The 17,485-nt window shown below is 44.7% G+C and overlaps 2 protein-coding genes across 4 annotated transcripts in view; both read right to left on the bottom strand.

The window, feature by feature from the left end:
* The window catches only part of LOC118092113 (macrophage mannose receptor 1-like), a 64,506-nt gene extending 56,931 nt beyond the window's left edge, over window positions 1-7,575 (bottom strand). Inside the window, exons 1-3 of the mRNA XM_060281062.1 lie at window positions 7,357-7,575; window positions 3,685-4,086; window positions 639-812 (exon numbers count right to left, since the gene is read on the bottom strand). Of these exons, the coding sequence (XP_060137045.1) occupies window positions 639-812; window positions 3,685-4,086; window positions 7,357-7,417 (637 nt within the window). The 5' untranslated portion in view covers window positions 7,418-7,575. The remainder of the gene's footprint in view (window positions 1-638; window positions 813-3,684; window positions 4,087-7,356) is intronic.
* A 5,181-nt stretch (window positions 7,576-12,756) lies between these two features.
* Window positions 12,757-17,485, bottom strand: part of LOC118091811 (macrophage mannose receptor 1) — a 52,257-nt gene continuing 47,528 nt past the window's right edge. For 2 of the 3 annotated variants that reach the window (XM_035129237.2, XM_060280793.1), the window contains exon 30: window positions 12,757-13,217. In XM_035129237.2, the coding sequence (XP_034985128.2) occupies window positions 12,988-13,217 (230 nt within the window). In that variant the 3' untranslated portion in view covers window positions 12,757-12,987. The remainder of the gene's footprint in view (window positions 13,218-17,485) is intronic. The other variant, XM_035129238.2, reaches the window with a different exon arrangement.

Below are 17,485 nucleotides of genomic sequence, written 5' to 3'. Positions count from 1 at the left end.
ATTCTGCATTTTGCATTTTGCATTCTTTGTACCCTTTTTCGTGTTTTTTTTCTGTCTTTTATATTATGTCTGATAGTTGATGTGTGAGTTATATGGGAATCAGTTAGCTTTTTGAGTTAGTATATATATGCATGTATGTACGTTATATATATATACGTTATTTTTGGTTATTATGTTTGGTTACTATGATTTTTGTATGTTTGGTTAGGTCTACGTTTAAATTTGAGTTTTGGTTCATGTAAATTTAGGTATAAGGAATTTTCTTATGTCTTTTTACGTTTATGGTTTGCTTGGTTCCCTTTTCTTGTTTTCTCGGTTTCTCTTTGTGTTTCTTTTGTGTTTCCTTTACTATGTAATTTTTAAAAATTATGAAATAAAGTATTTTAAAATTTAAAAAAGAAGAAGAAGAAGTGTGAGCCTGATCACGTAAGGGGACACTGGCATTACTGACAATTCAGTTTGTTCTGATTCACAGGACTGTTCTGTTTTGTTCTGATTCCCCCCATTTTCTTCTTAAGTTTCACAATCTGTACAACAGATATAATCATGACTACTTCACTTTTCTCTTTGTAGGAGGAACATTCCTCTAAGCAACAAATACACAATGGCAAAGGCTCAAACAAACCCTTTTTGTTTACCTTTTACTGGACAATATCCAGTTAAAGAGTCTCTATCCACATCTGCAGTTGTTCCACACCAAAGTCGCCCATGTTCATCATTGTCTCTTATGCACTGAGCATACAATTCATTCCGATACTTGAATGGAAACATACAGGGGGCTCCAAAAGAATTGCCTCCTAAGGTATACAGAGCTAAAAGAAAATTGAATAGATGTTATGATGAAATATCTGTTAAGATAAGATAAGAACAGAAGTAGGTAAGCAGAAGAGATGAAGACAAAGTCCTCAATATAGAATGCCAGATATACTCAGGTGCATATGTTGACTTTCTGTGTGGACAGGCTTCGCCGTTGACATCAACTGGGTTTTGAACATTCATTCTGTTGCATGAATGCACATGTGCCACTTCCCTTTTAATTGAAGTGGATCATCAGTCCCTGGTGTCCCCGGGAAAGGTTGGGAAAGACTTCTGAATGAAACCCTGGAGAGCCATTGACAATACAATGTGGATGAGCCAAAGTTTTGACATGGTATGAAGTATCTTACTGTCTTCCTAAGACTTTTTGAAGTAGGCTGTATGGTAGGCACACTTATACTCTGGTGCCCATCATGGAATTTCTGCTCAGGGGTAGAGTTGCCAAATAAAACAGCTACCAACCACCCAGTTTTAGTAAATCTGGCCCCTTGTTGCAATGCAAAGGAAGTGAAAGCATTTCCTTCTAAAGCAAATGGAACTAAAGGAAATTGAATTGATACTGTTGGGCTATATTTCTATCCTTTCATGATTTTTTTCCAGGGATTCTTACAGTTTCAAAACATCATTTGAACATTTTCTTATTGGAAAAGATGGCTGTGTCTAGCATGGAAGGAGAGATTCAGCACTTGGGAGTGGGGAATATTTCTGTGCAGCACCGCCAGTACGAAAAATTGAAATCACTTTCCATGGTGAAATATACTCGGAGTCCTGTAGTGACTTCATGCTCTTTATTGCAGCTTGTAAACCAGTGAATGAATTGCCCCCTAAACCTCAGGCTTTTATATACATTATTTACACAATGAGTCCTGTCTGATTGGCTGATTCTGCTTCCCTCCTGGAGTCTGATTGGTCTTTTCCTGCAGGCCAATCAGTTGTTGCATTCTACAATCCTACCAGACTAATAGGCTGATTAACTTCTTCCTGGAGCTGGATTGGTCTTCTCCTGCCAGCCAATCAATTGTTGCATTCTAGGATCCTACTTGCCTATTGTTCTAGGAGCCAAGCTTAGTACATAACACATAGTTTTGCCATGCTTAGCTGCCAAGTATCCCGTTTTTCGCGGGAAACCGCTGGATTTTAATCCGTTTTATGCTGTTCTCCCGAATGGAGAAAAATCCCAGAAATCCCCCGGATTTCCTACCTGCCACAGAGCCTCAATTTTGGGTGCTGCTCTGACCATGTGTGGGCACCAGAAATAGGGCAGAGCAGCACAGGAAGTTGCTTCTACGCATGCCCGGCGGCCATCTTGGTGGTGGCTGCATCTACGCAACTGCTTCTACACAACTTCCGGTGCCGCGCCGCTGCTGATCCCGCATTTTTCAGCGGGAGACTTGGCAGGTATGTTGCCATGCTCCACAGAGCAGCAATACCCAGCACCCATAACAAACTGCATTCCCCAAGATTCCTTGGGGGATGCTTTAAATGCAAGGTTTGTGCGCAGCCTTAATGTTTAATCTGCAGCTGATCTCAGCTGCTAGAGTACTATAGATCTTGCCCTGTATTTCTGACATAGCTGGAGTCTGGACTAATGGTTTTATATCACATATAGATGCATTGCTTGATAGCAGGGGGAATAAATACAGAACACATCTACAGCCCAGCCCATTTATCATTGGGTTGCATCATTTACTATCTGGACACTGACCTCCAGGGCATGTTTGCTGTCCCTTTATTAGCGGATTCTGCCCAGCAGATTCCAGCCTGACCCTCCTGATACTATCCCTTGATCTTTTAACTTCTGTTCCTTAGCTAGGCATGGAAGAATCTGTCAGTTCTGGTTTTCTCAGTTTCTCATTTTTCTAATCTTAATTTTAGTTCACCTTTCTGCAGGAATTTTTGATTTTAAAAATAATAATCCTCATAAAATTTCTCCATGATTTTAGTATGAATTTCTCCTAATGTACCCATTTTTAATATGCAGTTTTGACTAATGCACATATTTTAGCAATTTCCCTTACATAATGCATTTTGTATGCTATTTTCACAAATATATTCTTTTTAATGCACACTTCCCTATTATATGCCTTTTCGTGAATGTTCATTGGAGAACAATATCGCAAAAATTTAGATAACTGTGGATTTTGGAGGGTAGCTGTGTTTCAGTTTTCGTATTGTTTTTCAAAAGTGCAAATGTGGCGAATTCAGCTGTAAATGCAAACTGAATAGAATTTCAAACGCACACCATTGCTACCCTTGAACCCCCACGTCGACAGCCCTGAGACCGCAGTCCTGGTAGCAGCATTTTGTCTTTCAAGTGTTGGGCTCTCCCAGAGCAAAAAAAAAAAAAGTCATCCAGTGCTAATATGACATGAAAGTTTTCTTAGTACTTAAATTTGGTTGGACACACATTATCACTACTTTGTTAAAGGAAAGGGTAAGATGCTAATATGTGGGTGTGTGGGTGGGTGTTAGAGAGATACAGAGAGAGATGGTGAGAGAGATAAAGAGGCTGGGCTGAGAGACAGACTGGTCATAACCATGGCAGAAACAGACTGGGCTACACAGCCACTCTCCCTTTGCTGTAGTTCTGTTGAAAACTGGACTCCTGATGACTGCTACAAGTTGGGTTTTCTATGGATATTTTGAAGTTATGTGGTTAGCACCATGTCTATGTCACCCTTGACCATCTGATCATCTAGAGCAGACATCCCCAAACTTTGGCCCTCCAGATGTTTTGGACTACAATTCCCATCTTCCCCAACCACTGGTCCTGTTAGCTAGGGATCATGGGAGTTGCAGGCCAAAACATCTGGAGGGCTGCAGTTTGGGGATGCCTGATCTAGAGAAAGAGGGCAGATTCTCTTTTACCTTCATAGGCCTTAGAGCACAGACTGTCTTTTGTTTCATAGATCTTCCAGGTACTCTTGCTGGTGACTTCTTTAGACAGCATAGCATGGCTCTTGAGGCCACCTTCAGGATTTAAAAACAAATCCCCCTGTTCAAGTGCAAGGAGGCTCTCATTTCTGCATTCCCATTTCTGAAGTTCGGTCGTTTCATTACAGGGGGAGAGGGTGAGTGCAGCCAGGTTTGACTTGGAAGGCACTGCCAGGCATAACTTCACTGCCATGTTCAAAATCTGGTCGTCGGAAACCCACTTGAAATGTTGCCCCTCATTATCCTTATCACAGTTGTCCACGACGATGGAACCAGATTTCTGAGATTGTATACAAAGCTTGAGGTTTTCATTATATATCAGAAAGCTGTCACTATCTGCAAAATCAAGAGGGGAAGACGAATAGGAAACTAGTGAGGAAGTTCCACATACTTTCCAATATTGCAACCACTGGTAGGGTGATAATACCAGCATTCAGAATAAGAGGCAGTAATATTGAAAGAGAAAAGGGAGAAATGCCTCTCATGTTAATATAGTACAGTCGTACCTTATTTTTCAAACACCTTGGGAGTCAAATGTCTTGGCTCCCAAACGATTGAAAACTGGAAGTGATTGTTCCAATTTGCGAACGTTCTTTGGAACCCGAGCATCTGATGCTGCTTCCGCGGCTTCCGATTGAGTGCAGGAGCTTCCTGCAGCCAATCGGAAGCCGTGCCTTGGTTCTGAAATGTTTTGGAAGTCAAACGGACTTCCAGAACGGATTCCGTTCCACTTTCATTATCCAGTACAGTGCCTTCTTATTCAGTGCTCAATAACCTACTGCATTTATATGACACTAATTTTGATTCTTTGTGGCAGATATAGTTTGCAGTTTATTTCATTATAAATACTATGCTATTGTTGATGGTATCTGTTGAGCAACATTTCATTTTCATGTTGAGGTTTGTTTTTGTGTTTTTTTAAAAATCTTTATAAATAAAACTTCTAAAAACCCTCATCCATGCCAACAGAAATACTTTCATGTTATATTTCTTTAATACATTTGAGGGACAAAGTAGGCATGATGTGTGAGATCTGAAATTGGTTCCCCTAACATCTTTCTATGTTGGTAAAGCCACGATGCTGGGGCCAACCTGGTGTGCAGATAGAGAAGAAAGATCCTTTCCCTCTCTGATGCGAATTCCATCCCCAACCCCAACAATTTAACTGTGCAGGGAAAAACCTATGACCCTTGTATTGTGCCATATATTTTCATTTACCCACAGGCTTAAAGCAGCTTTGGTGGAGTATTTGGGTTGTGACAAATGTTTTGGGTCATCTGCTTTTAATAAAAGAAAACATATGGTCAACAACTGATATATTATTACTTTAGTTAATTAAAAGAATTTCTGTACCACCTTTTCGCTAGAAACTAATCTAGAGATAAATTACAGATAGTAACTGCAATAACCCTAAAAGCAATATAATACAAAAACATAAAACATGACAAATCCTTGATTCATTGAAACTGGTATCAACAGTTAGGAGTATGACTGAGCAATTGGTTATCTAATATATCTAGAAAATAAAACTACATAGGTTAATAGGCCGTCATCTACATGTTTGAAAAACTCCAGCCACTTCAATAAATGATTCTTCTACTGAAGTATAGCTAACAATATGGTTATTTCCCTTCATGAGAAATGGGCTCCAAAGGGCTGCAGCCAATGTTGTCCTTCACTCATTGATCCAGCGGAGCCCTCTATTAGCAGAATGGGGAGGACACCAACACTCTTGGGGGATCTTTGGTACATGGGGGTGGGAGGCAGATGCAAGAGAAGTGAGAAATGGCAAATGTTGCCGCTTTCCCTATTTCATTGATGGAAGGTTCCACTAGATCAAATAGCTTTGTGTCAGTGCAAAGGATACCGTTGATATATAAACCAGATGCTTCTTTATGATGTCAGATGTTGGCTATATTTCTTGTGTAATATTGTTAGATTATATATATATATAAAATTGGGAAAGGAGTACGACAAGGTTGTATATTGTCTCCCTGCTTATTTAACTTATATGCAGAATTCATCATGCGAAAGGCTGGACTAGATGAATCCCAAGCAGGAATTAAGATTGCCGGAAGAAATATCAACAACCTCAGATATGCAGATGACACAACCTTGATGGCAGAAAGTGAGGAGGAATTAAAGAACCTTTTAATGAGGGTGAAAGAGGAGAGCGCAAAATATGGTCTGAAGCTCAACATCAAAAAAACCAAGATCATGGCCACTGGTCCCATCACCTCCTGGCAAATAGAAGGGGAAGAAATGGAGGCAGTGAGAGATTTTACTTTCTTGGGCTCCTTGATCACTGCAGATGGTGACAGCAGTCACGAAATTAAAAGACGCCTGCTTCTTGGGAGAAAAGCAATGACAAACCTAGACAGCATCTTAAAAAGCAGAGACATCACCTTGCCGACAAAGGTCCGTATAGTTAAAGCTATGGTTTTCCCAGTAGTGATGTATGGAAGTGAGAGCTGGACCATAAAGAAGGCTGATCGCCGAAGAATTGATGCTTTTGAATTATGGTGCTGGAGGAGACTCTTGAGAGTCCCATGGACTGCTAGAAGATCAAACCTATCCATTCTTAAGGAAATCAGCCCTGAGTGCTCCCTGGAAGGACAGATCGTGAAGCTGAGGCTCCAATACTTTGGCCACCTCATGAGAAGAGAAGAATCCTTGGAAAAGTCCCTGATGTTGGGAAAGATTGAGGGCACTAGGAGAAGGGGACGACAGAGGACAAGATGGTTGGACAGTGTTCTCGAAGCTACGAACATGAGTTTGACCAAACTACGGGAGGCAGTGGAAGACAGGAGTGCCTGGCGTGCTATGGTCCATGGGGTCACGAAGAGTCGGACACGACTAAACGACTAAACAACAACAACATATATATATATATGTAAAGGGACCCCTGACCATTAGGTCCAGTCGTGACCGACTCTGGGGTTGCGCACTCATCTCGCATTATTGGCCAAGGGAGCCGGCGTACAGCTTCCAGGTCATGTGGCCAGCATGACAAAGCCACTTCTGGCAAACCAGAGCAGCACATGGAAACACCGTTTACCTTCCCGCTATATAGCGGTTCCTATTTATCTACTTGCATTTTGACGTGCTTTCCAACTGCTAGGTTGGCAGGAGCAGGGACCGAGCAACGGGAGCTCACCCCGTGACAGGGATACGAACCACCAACCTTCTGATCAGCAAGCCCTAGGCTCAGTGGTTTAACCACAGCGCCACCTGGGTCCCCATATATATATAACAATTTATTTCTGTATCATGCAAAAATAAGTAACAAAGTAACAGGGCAAGACTAACTTCTATACAGGTAGTAGTAAATTCTTTATTTCAACAATAGAACACAATAAATTGTATTCAAAACTATGTTAGCCATTAACTTATTGTAATGACTTCCACACCTTTTTTATGGTTATAAACAATACAAATGTTAAACCAATTAACCTTGAATCTAACATTTCATGGATTTAACTTCCTAGCTGTACAACATTAACTTTCAGAAGATGATTGAAATTTCACCAGATAAAATTATGGGAGAAGATGCAGCGCCACCTATTGCTAAGGTAACAATGGTGATGGAAGTGAAGAAGAGCTTACCTGATACCTGAAAAGCCGGCTGGATGAGGAGCAAGAGATTTAGGAGCAAAAAGGAAGACATTGGCCACAACCAAACCTATCACACCGCTCCCAAGGAAATAAGACAAATCAGAGTTTGCTGCTTTTCAAGAACTTCATATATGAGTCAGGCAGAATGAAATTTTCACTTCTGTGTTTGACATGAAATTCATTGTGGTACAAACGGATTGCAATGTGTGTGTGCTGACACACACACACATACTCACAGACTTTTGCTAACCCATCAGCTTCCATGGAATTTGCAGATCATCTCTGGGATATTTAGATTCATTTCTCATCACTTAGGCTCGTACAAATCACAAGCTTAAAAACCAAGGTAACAGTACACAGTGCTAAGGAAGGAAGTAGAGAGGAGATTATCACTGATAAGTACTGCAGAAGCAATCCTCATTTTATTCTTGTAATCACAACTCATGACAGTGCTAACTTTAAAATGTTTAAAATGCAACACTCACTTTATTAATTTTTTTTCCATTTTCATATCTGTGTTTGATGTATGGATTGCAATGCTTTCTCTTCTCCCCCTCCCTCTCTCTTACACACACACACACACACACACACACAATTTTGCTAACCAGCTTCCATGGAAAAGACCTATTTCTGCAGAAAACCCATGAGTTATTTAGAGTCCCATCACTTAGGCTGGTACAACTCACAAGCTAACAAACCAAGGAACATAGTGCTAAGGAAGGCTGTACATATGAGATCCTCATTGATAACTATGCTGCTTTTAAGCCATGGCCAAGCTCTGAGAGAGCCGATAGCTGGAGGTCTGGTTCTGGCCTCAGGAAATGAAGATGAAAAGAACCAGAGGCACTAGCCAAAATGACTATGCTCTGCCTCCCACAGTTGGGGGCAATAATGTTCTGAATACTATGTTAAGTATAATTGTTTAATTGACACTGTAATGGAGAATGCCTGTGTGTATTGCTGAAAAGGTTTAACATGGGGAAATTCCACTGGAGTATTCTAAGTGCTCTCTGAGCTCCTAGATGAGTTGGATCCTTGATTAAGAGGGAGTAACTGTGTGGCTACAGTGAAGACCTTGCAGCGATTGTAGACAATGTTCGTGTGTTTACTGGATTCCTTTCAATTTTGTGTCAGTGATGTAAATTGGCTTATATATGGAAAATCCTTGTATTTGCAGTTTAGATAAAAACACTGTTAATGGTTCATATTAAATAATTATATTGTTCCAGTGCTTACTTCCTCCTGTAGAGGAAACACTGTGGAAGGAGAATGTCAGGGAGTGGACTGAGGAGGAATGGTGGGAGCCCCCCACTTTTCTGAACCTTCCCAAGGGCAGGAGGACAGTATTGATTTAGAACTGTGGTTTGCAGAAGGGAATAGTCCAGAGTGGAAAAACTGGGAAATACTGGGTGAGGAGCAGCTAGAAGAGGAAACACCAGGAGAGAGACAGCTGGCAGATTCAGTCTCCTTGGAAAGCATTCCTGACCCCCCCCCCTTCGCCTAAGACTAGACGGGCTCTGAGAGTGATAGAACAGAAAGCGCAATGGCAACAAGTTCAGATTACCCGACATAGGAGTGCCGTAGATTAATGGGGACAGAGGGAAAACCTTTACTGGAAGCAACACATTTTTTTAGCATGCTATGCCTTCCTTTGTCTCTCACTCTGATTATTAAAGAACTTATCTGGTAAGAACGCTCCTTTCGTTTGATCTGCTTAATTACTGCCACCGGGGGAGGGATCTGATTCCCCGAAGCCTGACAGAGAAGCAATCTAGTCTTGATCCATAGCAGGAGTGGGGAACATTTTTCAGACTGAGAGGCTTATTCTGTTCTAGGAGACTTTCAAAGGACCACATACTTCAATGACACATTCTAGACAGGCAAAATACTCAAGGTGAAGGGGATACAAAACAGGGCCAGTGGCTGGGGGAAAGATCCAAGGGTCACTTAGCGGTTCTGGAGGGCCACAGTCCCTAGGCCTGAGGCTCCCCATCCCTATAGTCTTGGTTGTCAGATGTAAGCCAAGCAAGTTGCAGTGGTGGCTAGGAACAATGTCTCTTGTCATGGACTTCCATCATAAGAATATACTGTAGCCAACATCAGCCCTTCGAGGCCCAGACGTTTCCTCATGACTGGGAAGAGGAGAGAAACACCACCCTCTTTTGTCTTTAGTGTTTGTTTGTTTTTTGCTCTATTGCTATGGACAAGGATTGGATGGTTCTTGCTGTGAATGCTTGTTGTTAAGTTGTTCAAAAGCCACAGAGTGAGAATCTGTTGGCACAGTGTGTGAGAGAGACAATGTATGTGAGACCCCGTTGAAACTCATGATATTGTTATGATTTAAGTGAGTTTAAAAGGCTAAACTGCACATTCTCACCATATTATTTCCGCCACACACACCAGGGTTTACAGAACGCTTTGTTGTTGTTGTTGTTGTTGTTGTTGTTGTTGTTGTTGTTGTTGTTGTTGTTGTTGTTGTTTTGCTATAAGATGTCAGGAATGTAGAAGCAACTGTAAAGAATGGAATGGTGAGAGAAAGGTTTATTCTGTGCTTCACAATGGAAGTAATCTGAATAGCTATCTGAATGGAGGAGCCTGGAAAACCATTAAGTTCAGTGTCTAAAACTACCAAGCTCTTGACCCACTGCCTTTCTGTACAGTAGTACCTTGGGTTACAGACGCTTCGGGTTACAAATTCCGCTAACCAGGCAGTGGTTGGTCCAGGTTAAGAACTTTGCCCCAGGATAAGAACGGAAATCGCATGCCAGTGGTGCAGCGGCAGCGGGAGGCCTCATTAGCGAAAGCGCGCCTCAGGTTAAGAACCGTTTCCGGTTAAGAACGGACCTCTGGAATGAATTAACCCAAGGTACCACACTGTAACAGAGACCAACTGGAATGGCAGTCGAATCTTGCTTCAACACTGGCAATGGAACAGCAGCTTGCACTGTGCCTGACACAGCAGGCTAGTTTAGTGAGGCCAGGACAGGCCATGTACCATACACATCTCTATCTTCCAATAAGGGACAATGGTCATGGGGCTTAGCATGAAGGGGCAGAAGGTTGATGCCACTGCCCCCAAACAACTGCCACCTTAGTTTAATCGTAGAGCTGGCTCTGATCCCAATGTATGCTTCACATTACAGGAAATACTGACATTGGAGGGTGGTAAACAACTGTATATCAAATTCCCCTTCCTATAAAAAGAGCCCTGCTTGGTTAGCCCAAAGGCCTACAGTATTTAGTCCTACTTGTATAGTGGCCAACTAGATCTTGTGAGAAGCCCACAAGGAGGATGCGAGTGCAATGGTCCTCGGCAGCTCTTAATCGGACACATACCCTTTCTGATACTACACTGCAGGTAATATCAACACCATGATTAGAAGCCATGGACAACCTTCTCCTCCATCAATAGCACCCTCTGTAGCACCTGATTCAGCACACTTTGTGTTCTCTTGTCATCATGAAGCAGTGGTTGTTGTTTTTCTTGTCCTCGCCAGCAACAACCAATGTGCATTTCTAGAGCAGGAAATAACACCAGGAAACAAATAAAGAACAGCATGTTCAAATGAGACTGAGGCTGCTGTTCTGTTTGGTAAGCAATGCCTAATTCCTTCCTCAATCACATCTGGAAAATGTTGATCAACTGCAAAGTATAATGAGTTCAAAAGAATTGAGAAGTGAAACTCATCTGTGATGTTATGAGGTTTCCTGAATATTGTGAAAAACGTGGTCAAGTGATTTTTTTTCCCATTCAAATTGCTGAGTTGGTGCCTGGTTAGCCCATTACCAGATAATTCAGAAGAATTTATTGAGAAAAAGAAATAAATCTTTGTATGCAGCTCCAAACCATGGAGAAATGTGGCTCTCTGGGGAAAATGAGATGCAGGACAGTTCTGTAAAATTGTTGTGCATATTGCTGCTTCACATGATTAGTACTGGTAGTTATGTACTCATTAACTTTGTAGATGTTTGTAGTTTCCAGGCAAAAAATAAGAAAAGACCCACAAAGAGTTCACTGCAGGAATAAAATCTTGAAGATCACTTGAAAATCTTGAAGATCCAGGGGTCTGCGTGCGACCATGCAAAAGTTGCCCTGCATTTGATGTGGGGAGCGGTTATTCTTGTGTTGTTATAAATGTTGGAGGCTGCCCACAGTAGCTGGGGCAACCATGTAAGATGTGTGGGGTATAAATTAGTAAATTTATCATTATGGAATGGATTTTCATTGGAGAAATGTTGGAGGGTATGGACTAGTAAGGCAAAGTTATCCCAGCCCAGGAACAGTTGCAGCTGTGGTACTAGCTGAGGGTCATAAAGTAGCTTATAGCAATGGATGCCCTAAGTTACTGCTCTTCTCAAAGATTTTTGAGCCCTAATCAGAAAGGCATCCAAACAAGTAAAACGGCCGAAGCACAATCCAGATGGAGACAAACTGCATATACAAGGAATTGTTTTGCATGCAGTTGCTCTTTCTGAATCAGCACCTGGACTGCACACATGGAGTCCTTTGTGAATCTTGACAAGGCTGCTCACCCCTTTTGGTGCAGCAGCATTGCAGGACGGCAGAGGCTCCACAGGGGTCTTCAGTGCCCTTCCTATCAGGAGCTGGATCCTAGCCTCCATCCTGTTTTGGCGAATGGGGAGACTGGGACCTGGGCTGTGCCAGAGGACGGAGCCAACAGAGCAGGAAGGATTCCATTGGGTCCGCCCCTTGGCCAGGTAGGAATTTGTCCACTGGGCAAAGTGGCTCTGACCCGATGGTTTTGCCTACCTCATAGCAACCGTCACAACTGGGCTTGGACATTGGGAAAATCTGTAGTCTTGGGTGGAGGGAAGGTTGTAGTCTCTGCCTGCCCCTCCCAAAAGCTGGGAGAGTCTGTTAAAGGGATCTAGGCGGAGTGCTCATGTCCATGAGCCCAGGGAGGGCCAGGGCTGAAGGCACTTCCCCCAAATAGCGGTCCTTGCGGGGGTCACCCAATTTGATGTAAGTCTTAGGAACCCCCGCCTGTATTGACCTACGTGTCACTTCCGGCAGCCAGGCCAGAAGGATTTCGATTGCCCCATGCCCAAGCCAAACCTCTTTCATCTGTACTCAATAAAGTTGTGGCCTGTTTTCATCCAAACCAGTCTTATAGGTCTCTTATTTATCTGAGTTGGCGATTGGGGAGCACGACGCCTGGACCTGCAACTGGCTCTTCAGAAGAAGAGAGGAGGAGGAGGGAAGTAGGTTTGCACTCCTTGCCTTTTTCTCCCCTACCTGACGAGTGGGTTCTTTGCTTTCTTAAAGGGCTTTGTGTGTGAATGCTTCATTGTTTTGTGGCAAAAGTGAAGGATACCAACAACATGATCCTTAGCTTGAAAAAAAAAATCTTTCAGTAGAAAATACTCTGCATAGAATATATATTTTATTGAATAAACATTACACATTCAGAGCGTTCTACATCCTGACTCCGTTTGTAGAAAGTGCACCTGCATATTGGGACAATTCCCAACAATGGTTTCTTCTTGGAAATAAATGAATCATTGGTGCAATCCTAAACCTGCCCATTCAGAAGTAAGTCCTATTAAGTTCAGTGGCACTTACACCTATGTAAATGTGCATAGCATTTGAGCCTGAATGTGTTAATCCCCCTCTTGCTTCTCCGCAATAAATTCTGAGTACTGATTCTGAGAAATTATTGTGCTGTCCTGGTGCAAAAGGGTCTCAACGGCCGCTACAGTTCGTGGCTGTCTGTGTATTCTTTTGTAGAAAATATACACTGCAACACCCACAGCAATAGCAATGAAGAGAGTCGGGAGAACCACCACCATCAGTCTGCCATGCGGTGATGCTGGAACATCATCTTGCTCTACTGGGGGGGGGGGGAGAGAGAGAATATAAATGTGTAAGATGCACAGAGAGAGCATCAAATACTTTCCCCAGCAGAACATCCATATAGACCCATGCAGAAAGCTGAGCTGTTGATGCTGCCTGCCACGTCACTACTAAAGACATAGGGTTGCCATATTTCGAACAGTGAAAATCCGGACTTAAAACCTCTTCTTCTTCTTCTTCTTCTTCTTCTTCTTCTTCTTCTTCTTCTTCTTCTTCTTCTTCTTCTTCTTCTTCTTCTTCTTCTTCTTCTTCTTCGCAAAATCTCAAAAAAGCCATTTTTAAACTATTTTTATGGAAAATAAGCAAAAACAGCACTACCGACATGGGCTACCATTCGTCCATATTTCCATGGATATTTCCCTGATTTTCCGCCTGGATGCTGCTGCCAACTGCAGTATTCCGTGTACGCCCAGGAAATTCCAGACATATGGCAACCCTAAAGGAACACTATCAGAAAGACAGCAACCCTCCAAACAAAATAGTAGTGAACAACTCAGAATTCTTCTACTCAAGAAGAAGGAGCCACCCAAAATGATGAGTGATGCCTCAATTAGAGAGTTCATTGTGGCCCCAATTATCCCATGTACAAGAGGCATCCCTGCTGCTGCAGCTCCTCCAATATGGGGTCAGAGTGAGTGCCAGGAGTGCCAACTTGGCCCTGTGACTGTGGGTGCTATTCAGTGTCAGGCTTCAGGGCTTGGCTTCCTCCCCCCTTGGCCGTAGATAAGCAGTACAAAGAGAAAACAGTCTCTTACCATTAACAGAAATGTTTAATGAATGCAGCAAAAGAACAAGCGACCATTCTCAGAGTGCAGGTGTTCCCAATTAAGGTTCCTCCCACTTCCCTCTAGTCACTCCCGTCCTCTCATCTCCTAGCCACCTGACCTCTCAACCATTGAGCCTTTTGCGCAGCCAGCTTATCTAATCTCCTAGCCTTGGGACTGAGAGGCTGCACATCTTTCAGTGAGAGAGAGTCTGCTAGCTCACTCTCTTCCCTCTTCACTCTTTCTTACAGAGGTTTTATTTTGTTTTTAAGGGGAGGGGTCAGGGCTGCCCAGGAGGGGGTCCCAGCAAGCAAAATGGCTGGGGCAGATTCCACAGGGGTGTGTGCACTGGAACAACCGATCTCAGTGGTCACGGGTAGGAGGAGGAGTTACGCTAAGACCAGACCATGTCATTACCGAGGAGGCAGACTTAGTCGTTGTCTGAGGACTATCCCTGCCTCCAGGTCTGGTCCTGACCGGACGGATATTGGAATCAGCAAGGGATACCCACATGACCTGAAGGTGCTGCTGTGCAATGCCAGGTCGATGATGAATAAGACCACCGCCATTCACGACCTGATTGTGGATGGAGGATTTGACCTGGCATGTGTGACAGAGACCTGGTTGGAGGAAGCCGATGGGCCCGTTCTTGGCGCTGCTTGCCCACCAGGTTTCTCTTATGCACAGCAACCCAGGCCATCTGGGCGGGGAGGGGGGGTTGTAGTGATTTTTAGGAAGTCATTAGTTTGCACCAGGCGTCCTATTGGGAAGACCCAGTTCTCTGAGTGCATGTTCTGGAAGTTGGGCAATAGAGGCAGTACAGGATTCCTTTTGGTGTACCGACCTCCCCGCTGCACCAAGGATTCCCTGCCCGAGCTGCTTCAGGTCGTGTTGGATGTGCTCCTGGAGACACCTAGCTTGGTTGTCTTAGGGGATTTTAACATCCATGCCGACACGACCTTACAAGGAGCTGCTCGGGACTTCGTGGAAAGCATGGCCACCATGGGGCTGTCCCTGAATAAGTCTGGCCCAACTCATAGCCGCGGACATGCCTTGGACTTGGTGTTTACCTCTATGGATGTTGGTGATCTGACATTAAGTAAAAGCGAAACAAAAGAAGTGCCATGGTCAGATCACTTTCTGGTGCAACTGGACTTCTCCGCAACCCTTTCCCTCTGCAGGGAGGTGGGACCGATTCGGATGGTCCGCCCCCGCTACTTAATGGATCCAATTGGCTTCCAAAGAGTGGTAGGGGATGTTTTATCCCATGTCGATGGCCTTTCAGCTGATTCCCTGGTGGCCCGCTGGAATGCGGAGTTAACCAGCGCTATTGACTGTCTGGCTCCGAAGCGCCCTCTCAGATTGCATGGAGCCCGGACAGCCCCGTGGTTTTCCCCGGCGCTGAGGGCAATGAAACAGTCGTTGAGACGGCTAGAGCGCCGGTGGCGGAAAACTCATTTTGAATCAGACCGGACACGGGCTAGAGCTCAACTTCGAGCCTACCAAGTGGCAATGGCGACGGCGAAGAGGACCTTCTTCACCGTCTCCATCGCATCTGCAGAAAACAGCAGCAGGAGACTCTTCCAGGTGGTTCGCAATTTAGCGGAACCACCTGCTCCATCCGGGCCCAGTACGGGCCACATGATCTCCTGCAAAGTTTTTTGCAGATAAAGTCGCTCAGATTCGGGAAGAGGTAGACTCCACCGTGGGAGCAGGGCCGGGGCGGGGGAGTGCTAGAGTCCTGTCTAGTCAAGTTTTGTGGGATCAATTTCAATCTGTTACCTCCGAGGATGTGGACAGGCTGCTTAGACGAATGAAACCAACCACCTGTCTCCTTGATCCTTGCCCATCCTGGCTTATAAAAGCTAGCCAGGAAGGGCTGGGCGATGGGCTTCGCGGGTTGGTAAATGCTTCTCTCCATGAGGGAGCCTTCCCAGACCCGCTGAAAGAGGCGGTTATTAAACCGCTTCTTAAAAAACCATCTTTAGATCCGGCCAATATGGCCAACTATCGCCCAGTCTCAAATCTTCCATTCTTGGGCAAGGTGATTGAGCGAGTGGTTGCGGAACAACTCCAGGCACGCCTGGAAGAAGCGGACCATTTGGATCCCTTCCAGTCAGGATTCAGGCCTCATCATGGGACTGAAACTGCCTTGGTCGCACTGGTCGATGATCTCCGGCGGGCTAGGGACAAAGGTAAGAGCTGTTTCCTTGTTCTGCTGGATCTCTCAGCGGCTTTTGACACCATCGACCATAACATCCTTCTGGACCGTCTAGAGGGCTTGGGAGCTGGGGGCACTGTCATGCAGTGGTTCCGCTCCTTCCTCCTGGGCCGTGTTCAGAAAGTGGTGGTGGGGGATGAGTGTTCAGACCCCTGGGCGCTCACTTGTGGGGTGCCTCAGGGTTCTGTCCTCTCCCCCATGCTTTTTAACATCTATATGCAGCCACTGGGAGAGATCATCAGGGGGTTTGGGCTGGGTGTCCATCAGTATGCTGATGATACCCAGCTCTACCTCTCTTTTAAATCAGAACCAGTGAAGGCGGTGAAGGTCCTGTGTGAGTGCTTGGAGGCGGTTGGAGGATGGATGGCGGCTAACAGATTGAGATTGAATCCTGACAAGACAGAAGTACTGTTTGTGGGGGACAGGAGGCGGGCAGGTGTGGAGGACTCTCTGGTCCTGAATGGGGTAACTGTGCCCCTGAAAGACCAGGTGCGCAGCCTGGGAGTCATTTTAGACTCACAGCTGTCCATGGAGGCACAGGTCAACTCCGTGTCCAGGGCAGCTGTTTATCAGCTCCATCTGGTACGCAGGCTGAGTCCCTACCTGCCCACTGACTGTCTCTCCAGAGTGGTGCATGCTCTAGTTATCTCTCGCTTGGACTACTGCAATGCGCTCTACGTGGGGCTACCTTTGAAGGTGACCCGGAAACTACAACTAATCCAGAATGCGGCAGCTAGACTGGTGACTGGGAGCGGCCGCCGAGATCACATAACACCAGTCCTAAAAGACCTACATTGGCTCCCAGTACGTTTCCGAGCACAATTCAAAGTGTTGGTGTTGACCTTTAAAGCCCTAAACGGCCTCGGTCCGGTATACCTGAAGGAGCGTCTCCACCCCCATCGTTCTGCCCGGACACTGAGGTCCAGCTCCGAGGGCCTTCTGGCGGTTCCCTCATTACGAGAAGCCATGTTACAGGGAACCAGGCAGAGGGCCTTCTCGGTAGTGGCACCCACCCTGTGGAATGCCCTCCCACTAGAGGTCAAAGAGAACAATTACCAGACCTTTAGAAGGCATCTCAAGGCAGCCCTGTTTAGGGAAGCTTTTAATGTTTGATGGATTTCTGTATTTTAGAATTTCTGTTTTTTTTTTTTTTGGAAGCCGCCCAGAGTGGCTGGGGGAACCCGGCCAGATGGGCGGGGTATAAATAATAAATTATTATTATTATTATTCCCGTTCTTCTTGTAGTTCACCTCCCAGTTC

Source organism: Zootoca vivipara, chromosome 12, assembly GCF_963506605.1.
Source record: "Zootoca vivipara chromosome 12, rZooViv1.1, whole genome shotgun sequence".
NCBI classification, from domain to species: domain Eukaryota; kingdom Metazoa; phylum Chordata; class Lepidosauria; order Squamata; family Lacertidae; genus Zootoca; species Zootoca vivipara.
The sequence above is the reverse complement of the archived record's forward strand: the minus strand, read 5'-3'. Positions and strand labels throughout refer to the sequence as shown.